Source organism: Pygocentrus nattereri, chromosome 27 (genome assembly GCF_015220715.1).
Source record: "Pygocentrus nattereri isolate fPygNat1 chromosome 27, fPygNat1.pri, whole genome shotgun sequence".
In the NCBI taxonomy this organism is placed as follows: Eukaryota; Metazoa; Chordata; class Actinopteri; order Characiformes; family Serrasalmidae; genus Pygocentrus; species Pygocentrus nattereri.
In genome coordinates, this window is record NC_051237.1 from 18,029,485 (window position 1) to 18,040,000 (window position 10,516).

A 10,516-nucleotide genomic window follows, 5' to 3' on the forward strand; every position below is an offset into this window, starting at 1 on the left:
TTCTTCAGTGCATGAAACACATAAACAAACAGAAAAAAAACAAGCCTCCACAAAAATGTTACACAGTAAAACTATAAAAATGTTAACTGCATAAGAGGCAACCATGAGCAAAGACAATACATTAGAATGAAACTGAATTACGTTCCAACTGTTTCTTTAAGCTGTGGAGCATTAGATCAGTGATGTTATGTAATCATCCATAATACACAGGTATCTCTCACATTTTCTAAAAAAAAAAAAAAAAAAATCTCTGACATCTATTCGTCATTGAGTTTTTTCTTTGCCAACCTAAAAAGCTGTATATTATACACCATATTATTACATAATATACAAAGAAACTCTACAAATGCTAAAACAAACACAATGTTTCCAAAATTACCAGATATATCTTGTTAAATTGAAAAAGCATCACTCACTTAATGAGACAGCACCAGAAATGCCTGTGTAAGGTTGTCTGATACAAATATAGGGACAACACTGTCAGTCAGATGAAAAATCCATGTTCTTCACCAAAGCAGTTCAAAGTTTAGCTTTGTATTTTGCCTCCAAAAGATAATGTGAATATAAGCCTCTGTTTTGAGCTGGAAGTTCTCCTCTGCTGCTCGATCTCTGAAGCTACTGAGGCCCACGCATCATTATGTTGAAAACCCACTCTCTGTCTCTCTCTCAATTTTACCCTCTCTCTCTCTCTCTCTCTCTCTCTCTCTCTCATATATTTTTATTTCTTAGCCATCTTTCTCTTGCCATTGCTCTTTTAATAACTGCGAAAGAACAGGCAGTCTTGTTTTCTTGCCCCATTTTCTTGCAAAGATGAATGTTTTATTTGGTTACCAGCTTTCAGTTCAGAAGTGCTGAATGTTATTTTATGGTACATATGTGTGCATTTGTAACTGAGCCTGGTTAAAGCTACACGGAAAATGGGCTTGCTGTTAGGTAGGTAGGTCAATCCTTTATTGCATAAAATATAAGGACCGTAGGCACTACCTGACACTTGAGTCAATGTCTGACACAGACATTGGCAAGTGAATTGCGCTTATTATGGTAAGTGAACGTATAGGAGCGTGAATAAGGCAATAACTTATTATTAATTGCAAACAGACAGGCACAATGTAAAACAATTTCCATGCTTGGCCTCCCAGTGGTAACATACAGAGAGACTTTTGTGTGTCTCTTGCCCAATGCTTATGGTAGTACATTGCTTCGTCTTGCGTCTGAAGCAATGAATATCTGAAGCAACCCCTCCCAGATTGGGGTTTCCCTTGTTCGTTTTGATTGGCACTAAGAGGGGGATGTGAAGTGGCTTAGGTTAGTTCTGCTTGGTCACTATTTCCTGGACGCTCAAGGAATTACCCATGAGCTGCAAAGTGTAAGCAGGATTCTAACGGACTTGTATGTGTTATCAGCAATGAGTTTTAGAAATGTATAATCTTTCTGTTTCCTATTGCACTTTCTTCAAAAAACAAAATCAAACAAATGTCAACATATTTGGGCTCAAATGTGTTACAAAAATGCACTGAAGGCTCCTTACTTACATTTCGCTTTGACAGCATAGAACTCAAAATCAAACTATTTTACTATCTAACAGTTCCACGCCACAATGATTAGGATGTGACTTACTGGCCAAATGACATCACTGGCTGTGGTATTTTAAGAAGGGTTTACGAATCCCTGGATCACCTCGCTTTAAGAGACATTATAAATCTGTCCTCACACTAAATACAAAGGAAGCCTAGGCCTGGAGAGGCTTAACACACTCTAAACAGGAGCTTTCTAAAAGGATTTACTTAGGCCGATGAGGTAAGAAGATGATGTCCAGCACTGTACAAGAATAACGTAAGGCGAGAAGGCTAATCTGACCCCTTACACTTGCTATCACACTGCATCACTTACTTAGAAATTTACTACACAAAAGACCTCAACTCTTGGCAACATCGCTCAGCCAGTAACATACGTGTTATCATAAATGATTTTAATAAGCTGTTCTTCCCCAACGCATCGCAAAAACATAACCGCATTCACATATTATTTCAATTCATCAATATCTGTAAAGGACCTCTGTTCTAATTGGTTGCACTGTATTGTACTTAGTTCAAAAAGCAGTCCGCTCTGAAACACTCCTTATAACTTCAGTGTGAACAGGTGGAGCTAAACTGCTGTAGGCTGAATAGATGGAAACATGTAAATGTGCCAGCTTTTCTCTTAAGTTACTTCTAAATGGTCTGGATTTGTAGCTTAGCTTAGACTAAGGAGTGAATGGTACATTTTGAAAATCTGATACTGCTCACATTTTACATCAAACTCTTTCATTTTAACAAAGGGGGGGAAATTTGGTTTTCCACAATGTGGGTTTGACAACGGCTATGCAGCATCATGGCTAGAATGCAATGCCAGTTTTAAAAAAGCAACTGAAAACATGGAATTTAAAAGGATGTCCATGGAGTTTTGTGGCCAGCAAGAGACTGTATAGTGGTCCCAGTGCACCGCTTTCCAGGTCTAATCACATGTCTGCTGCGCTTAGGAACCAAGTATGGTGGCTGCAGCTAAAGAAAAACAGCAGAACCCTCCAGAAGCTCTAATCACCACTGCAACACAGCCACTCCGCAGCGCCCTCTCCAGCCAACAGCCCCCGCAAACACACGGGCAGCTCAGACCACCAGAACACACGCATACAAACACACACAATACAACAGGAGCAACTAGGAGGTGTGGCAGTGCATCCAGCTTGGAGAAGCCACAGATAGCTATTTCCAAACAGTCCCCATTGTTCGTTTAGCTTAATGAGCTGCTACTGTCAGATGGTGAACATGCTGTTGTGCATTTTACAACAAGGGGAAGGCTGGAAGAAAAGACACAAGGGAATGTCTGGAAGCTTTGACTAAACATTGTGAAATATTTTCAATCATGGCAGACTAAGCCAAAGTATTTATGACTGAAATGTTTTGGTTTTGCTTATTTTCCCTCAAAGTACGCATCTTGCAACGGGTATTTTAGGAACTTGGAGCACAGACTTCTTGATTATGTTTGAATTGCAATACGTATATAATTTCCTCTCTCGTACCTACGATGTGCGCCCCTCAAACTAAATGCATGCATGCGCATGATACACATTTACCTTCAAACAGCACTTTCTGTGAAGGAAGGAAAGTGGGGGTTACCTTTCTGAGCACCTCTGGGCTCTTTGAGTTCCTTCTGTGCCTCCTCAATCTTATCTGCAACACGAAAAGACAACACAATATAGCAGCTATTTAACCACACACTGTAAGAAGAGGTTGGTATAACAGAGCTTATAAAAAGTGTACACATTATATCCAATTTCATCTTTTATTATTAAATTCTGTGTGGGGTGAACTTTGAAAATGTGCCTTAACATTTACATTTACAGTACTGTGCAAAAGTCAGAGACCACCTTCAATTATTTTGTTTCCAGTCAAAACAAATTAAGTACAAGTTATACATTTTTCCGAAGAGATTAGACATGAGAATTAACTTGCACAAGGTAAGGAAAAGTGAGAAAAAAAAAAGTTTCCAAATCTAGTATTGAGTAAGAAAATGGGACTCCAAACAACCACCAACCACCAAAACTGTCACCATCAGATTAACAGTACTTCCATCCTTCCAATATGAGAAGACGCCTTAACACTATGAGTCTAAAAGGATGTGTAGCTGTCAAGAAATTGATACTGAGAAAAAGAAACAGACAGAAAAGATTTGCAATATAAAAAATAAATCAAGTGAAAAATTAATAACTATGGTCTCTGACTTTTGATGCTTTTTTGGACAATGACAATGTTTATTTCACCAATTACAACTACACCTCGCCCCCCCAAAATTAAATGTATTCTATGCCTAAAAGCCAACCACATCCAGGCAATACCAAGAGATAAGACAGATGAAGATGCACAGCAGTATTTTTCAATACAATATCAAATTCCAGTTCCGTGCAGACACTAAGCAACTTAAATGTTTGTGATTACATGCTTTAAGAAACAAATCTATGTACAAATGAAAGCTGTCATTTATTCAAAAATCAATGAACAAATACCCTATCCTGACTTTCTTTAAATATCTCCCTCAAAAGGGACATTTATTTTTTCATAATCTCCTACATTCTCATATGCGGAGGAGACATTTCATATTTTCTCCATCTCTTCATGTGTGTAGGAGGGTGTTACATATGAGTATGCACAATATTGGAGTGTAATTAATGATCATTATATAAGCTGGAGCTGGCCGGTACAGTGTGTGTCAGTGCATGTGAGTGTGGAGGGGGAGAATGGGATGATCTCCTTTCACCAGCTTCAGCCCCACACGCGCACACACACACACACACACACACACAAACAATATATGTTACAAAGCAAGGGAGAGTACAAAAACCAAGAGTTCAGCAAACCAAAGTGGTCTTAAAAAAGCAGAACAAACTTGCCATGAAAAAAAAAAAAACCTAACATGTTTTGCCACAAATTTTCACTAAACAAAAGTGTATCGTTTAGGCCATCATGATCATAAAATTTTAGCTGATTAGTCATCTAGCTCGGTAGCTGTCAGTACTTAGTAGTTTCCAACTGACAACAGAAACAGCTCAAGCTCAAACATTACTTCCCTCTAAATGTCTTATAGCCCCAGTCAGAAAAACCTCTTGCTGTTTTTGTATGACCTGTTTGTATGCTGTGTCTCAATGCATGTTTTCTTTTATTTACATGCATTTGCCTCAACCCAACAGATGAAAACGCATCTTGCATTTTGTGTCATGAACATGTGATTGTGAAAGCTAACACTGTGCTAAATAACTGCGGTCAATTTAAATAAATGTGATCACATATACAATTATGCAATAATTGTTTTTTAACCATTTGAACATACTTCCCATTACACTGTGTGAACATGTCATGATGAACAGACCATTAGAAATGGTCCAAAATGACTTGCAACTTCTAATGACTTCCTGTCACATTCAATACTTTTTTCTATTGCCTTAAAGTTACAAAGACTTGTTACAATGCAAGGTTTCGTTACGACAGCATTGCCAAGAAAGCACCCAACTGTTCTCACATATTACACCAGGGAATAAACCTGCACTGGAAAAAAAGACTCAGGAAAAAGCTGATGCCTCTGAAACTAACCATGGCAAATATTTGTCACGCTGGATCTGGTGAGGATGTGTGGTGTTTTAAAGTACACAAAGCTGCCGGGAAGAGCTCAGTGAAGGGTGGGGGTGTCGAGGGTGGGGAGGGGGGAGCAGAGGGAGAGCCCATTGCCGAGGTCACAGGATTATGTCACCAACACTGTTCCGCAGTCACACCCTTCTGTCTCCCTCTCTCTCCCTCATTTAACCACCACTAGGAACACTTTTCACATTACGTAAGCCTAGCCCACTCCAATACCCCCTTTACCATTAACCACTGTGGCATCTGTCACTAAACAAAAACACAGTAACCAGGACACTATTATGGGATGAGTAAGTAAGTGTGTATTTGTGTGTATGTGAGAGACAGAGAGAGAGAGAGAGAGAATGTGTGTGTGCCTCGCACGGTGCTTCCTTGCCAAAGTAGAAAACCAAGCCTTTCAAAATAAACTCTCCCTGCTTTCGTCCTTCTTCCTCAGCTATCCATCCTTTTCGGCAGGCCAAACCTGACCCCAGGCAGACCTGTGTCATGGACAGTGTCGCTCAGTCAAACACTGTTTAATAAAACATTAGAGGCCGGTGAGGGGATTTCTGAGCTGTTTTTCCTCGCGCACTCTCAGCCCATCTGTCTTGCGTTTAACCACACTCCCCTGAGTTAGCCTAACCATGCGCAGTTCTTACAACCTAACAAATGAATGGCTGTAAATGAGGGCTCGGATTACAGCTATTAAATAACCAACTGTTAATGGGAACCCCCTCTGGTGGGAGCCTTCTAGACCTGCTGGGGTGAGGCTGCGGTCCAGCTTTAAATGGGTGTTACAGCGCAACTCTAAAATGCTCAGTGAAGATCCAGAAATGAACTCGGAGTTATTGTTAGATGACTAGGTGCCACAATTGCATCATTAACAGAACTGTTGATGAGATGGCTCTGTTAGAAGGGTGAAAAGCTCCTGGATGCGACACAGTGAACTACAGCAAGAGCAGGGGAAGAACACTTGGGGTATGCCAGCATTTCAAGCGATTACAGATAACAGAATGATAAAATTCAAATTTACAGTTCTTCCTTTACAACCAACAAAGTTGAGCCAAGTCATGTTTGGTGTACGAGGTTTGCTAACACGTAACATTATTTTATTTTATTTTATTATTTTAAACATTATTTAACAAGCAATGGAAAGTTATAGTCAAGCCATGACAACATCAAGCCTTTTGGAGCAAGCTATAGTTGACCTTATGAAAAAACTGTGATGTTCACACCTTTAAAAGTTCTTCAAGAATCATCTTCGAAGCATTTCGTATCTCTAAAGCAAGATATCCTTGAATGTTTGCTAACTCACATGCCAATTTGTTTCTTGTGGGTGTGTTTTTGCTGTTGTCCATTCTGAAAATGTCCACTACATGTCATGCTAAACCAGTGGTCTATGGTTGTTTGGTTTGCATGTAAGTCAGGTGGCCTCTTGCTGTCAAAGTAGGTGGTTCCTTAAATGATGAAACATACCAGAAGCTCTGACAACAAGCAGAAGTCTGGCTTGCGAGAAACGAAACCACATAAGCAAGTCTATTTGAGATTAATTAGCACCTTTAAGCAGGCTGAGGCAAGTGTATGATGATTTCGGCATGCAGTTTGCATAACGCTAATGGGTAACAGGCTTTACTTGTTAAGTAAACTAAAGTCAGTCAAAACTGGAACTCACGCCAGAGAGTACCTAAACAATGTCTTTGAAATATGAAGTTAATAAACAATTATTGTTCATGTTTCCTTGGCAATGGCAAAGAGAAGCTGTTATGGATGGAGCGCTAAAGCGAATCAACTATGTTCTTAGAGGGGAGTTTTGAAGATGTTGTTCTGACAGTCCCAGCCCAATCTTTCACTGCTAAAGCCATTTACAGCCAATTCTTACTGCGCTTTAATGGTCATGTCAATGAAGCGATTATACACATGCATAAGGCGGTTATAATTTACAGTAATGAAACACAGTATTGTGTTTGTGAGCTCCACCTAATTCAAATGCAATTCCTCCTGATGAAGTGCAAAAACATTAGGGTCTGGTGACCTTGCAGGAAGTTGAACCTGAGGTAAAATAAGAAGGAAACAAGAAGTGAAACATAACCACAGCACAACACTGTGGTGTGACTAGTTTACAGTAAAATAGCTCTGTTAAAAACATAAAGTGGGAGTTGGTGTGAAGTATTTTAATACCTCAATCAAGAGTTGCTGTAACTGGTAGCCTTGTTTTTAGTATAGTTACAGTGAAAGGCTTACTGTTACTGCTGCTTAATATAAACACTAGTCCCAGAATGGCTTTGCTGCTGTTTCAGAGGTTTTTGATTTTAATTTTTTTCTCTATTTCAACCAAAATATCCTTTCACCCGAAGCAAACAGCAGATAAAACCAGTGCTGTTTCCTGGGAAAGGGAGACGTATAGGAATCCATAGCCCACCAGTAGAAGGCCTCTCTGCAAAATCAAGGCAACATCATCAAATGTGCACTGTTGGATATTATGATGAGGCGGTTGACGGTCTCGGTGGAGAATTTCCCTGGTTACCAATGCAACGATGACCAAGAATCCATCATGATCACGTCCTGCGTCGTCACCTGCCAGTGGCGCACGTGTGCTAATGAGCCAGTAGCTAATGGATTTTTAATGTGCACAGAGTCTGGTTTTTTAATGACTGTGAGTCAAAGCAGTGTGGGGGTGGGAAATGCTTGCAGTAGCCACCGTTTCACAGCCAGTGACGTCACCGCCGTTGCTCGTCTGCTTAAATTTGGCTCCGTTTGTCTCCTACCACCCTACTAGCAGGCGTCGTTAGGCCAATTTTAGCACCATGTTGCTACGATAAAAGGAAAAGTTGAAGGTATTTAATCACAGTTGCCAGTCTCGCAGTATCTGCACAGAGAGGTCTATGGAGACAGTCAGCAGGGCCACGAGAACATTTCTAAATGCTGACTGCATGGTGCAGTAATCTGAAGAGTGCATTCCCCTCTGTCACACTGGTGTCAAAGAGAAAGAGACAGAAATAATACCACACTCTTAATTGCTAGGAGTGAGTGGTGAATCAAGCCTCCTCAAGTTTCTTAGGCCCTCAGACTAATGAGCAAATTGGAGTCACTACAAGTCTAGAATCTTTCATTGAGGCAATATACATCGGCTGGACATCTATTTCTAGACTTTCTTACGAAGTAGAACACCAGTAGCAGATAATAATTTTGCCATTTTCAGACCTTCGTTTTTTTCCCTTTTTTTCTATTTCGCATTGTATTTTCTGATTCAGGTCAGGATATTCTGTGGAGCCCTGTCCACTTCACATTCATGGCTTGGTTCCCATTATCTTCCTTGTGTGGCATGTTTGGACAAACAGCAGAATAGATGGCTAAAGGTTAAAGTAATTTGCCTCATAGCATAACTTGTTATGGCACACTGAAAGTGATGGCTGGCCCAGTTACAGTACGCGCGCGCACACACCACACACACACACACACACACACACACACACACACACACACACACACACACACACACACACACACACACACACACACAGCAGAAAGAAGCCACCACTGCACCTGACACCAGGGGTTAGGGGTGTGTGTGTGTGTGTGTGTGTGTGTGTGTGTGTGTGTGTGTGTGTGTGTGTGTGTAGGAAAGTGCAGCGGTGTGTAATGTGTAGACTATTTGCTGTGTCACATAGAAAAGCAGAAGTGATGCCTGATGAAGCTAAATCTCAGCCATAAGCACTCCCACATAAAAACCCATCTGCCTTGAAAGGGTCCAGATCATATCCTGTTTTTCAAATAACAAAATGATTTAGAAGTTTATATTGTTACAGAATACAATTCACTGCCCAGTACATATATGAATACTAAGCTGCAACAGCAGCCCGTTTTGAATTGATTGTTTTTGCCATCACCAAAGCCAATGCATTGAAAATTATGAGACTTGCAGCCTGAACTGCTTTCTGACTATACAGGCACAATACAGGGCTGCCAATCCAAAGTAGTTTACATACAGCATTGCGCAAAAATTGACATTAAGTAGAAGTTATTCTTTTTTTCAAGAGACACATGTGAGCAGATATATGTGAGACATAAAAGACAATATACTTGCAATATATTGGAAGGGGAAAGTCAAAGGAAAAATAAGTGGAAAAAAATTCGTTTCCTAATCTGGAGTACAAAAAAAGTGATTCAGGGATTCAGGAATACAGGCTAAATGTCAAATGGCTCCTCTTCTCTCTGTATGATGCATTATATGAGTTATTTACACTGAAAAAAGCACACTGTTTACCCAGTAGAGAATCATGCACACAAGTCAATCTAAATGGCTTTGTTAGCCATATTATGCACCGTTTGTGTGTAGGGGACATTTAGTGCCTTGCATATGGATTAGGGAGCCATTTGAAAGACAGCCGTAGAGGAAAAAAAGCATTGCTAACAACTGTTAGCAGTGTCACCATCAGATAAACAACACTTAAAGCTTTCATCTTTGACAGAGAGGAGAAAGTCAAGCTTTAATCTTGCTTCAGATCTGATACTAAAACATCCACAGATCTCTGTCCATCATTGTGTAGCTGTCAGAAAGCCTTTACTGAGAAAAGGAAACAAAAGAAGAAAATCTAGAAATTAAACAAAGTAGCTGCTCACCACTAGTCCAGATCTCTGCATTTTTTTTTGAAACACTGAAAATAAGTGTCCTGAAATGAATGGATGCTGTATTTAGTTGCTGAAGCTTTGGTGTAACTGTCTGTTGATGCTGAAAATTGAAGGGTTAAATTATTCCTGTTTTAGTATACAAGTGAATCCGAGCCCGTTAATGCTCTGTTTCCAGCCAAGAGAAACATTAAGAGAAAGCCTTCTTTCACTATGACATCAGACGCAGTGCAGTATGTGTGTGTGTGTGTGTGCGCCACCATCTCACCCCCACCCGCCACCACAGAATTCCCGGAATTCTAAATACACGGCATCCACCATCCTGGAGTTCCCCAATTGCACTGAAATTGCACTCGAGCCATTTTTGTCTTTCTGCACTCAGAATCTGACCGTGTGCCTTGGGTACTTCTTTTTTCACTGATTACATTAGAGATTTGTTAATGGTCATTCCTGTCATGTGAGATTTCTTTTTATGCTTCTTATAGTTTTATTAGACAGTTTTGTTTCTATTTATGGTGGACCCTGATGACCCTGGTGTTTCCTGCCCTTGAGTCAGCCCCCCCTTTGGGAAATTTTAATTTCCTCAAAACACACAATGGATTTTAAAAATAATCAATCCAAGAGAAGAAGGAAGTGGGGAGAAAAACACTATGGAAACAAGCAAGTATAGTGCAGGTTGTACTGGAGTGGCAGTCGTGATCATACAGAGAGAAGAGGTTCCGGTACGGCTGCAGTTCAGGGGC

General features: G+C 40.2%; 1 protein-coding gene across 3 annotated transcripts in view; it reads right to left on the reverse strand.

The window, feature by feature from the left end:
- Positions 1-10,516, reverse strand: part of hivep1 (HIVEP zinc finger 1) — a 68,797-nt gene that overhangs the window by 11,718 nt on the left and 46,563 nt on the right. For all 3 annotated transcript variants that reach the window (XM_017693803.2, XM_037535184.1, XM_017693804.2), the window contains exon 3: positions 3,156-3,209. In XM_017693803.2, coding sequence (XP_017549292.2) covers positions 3,156-3,209 — 54 coding nt within the window. The remainder of the gene's footprint in view (positions 1-3,155; positions 3,210-10,516) is intronic.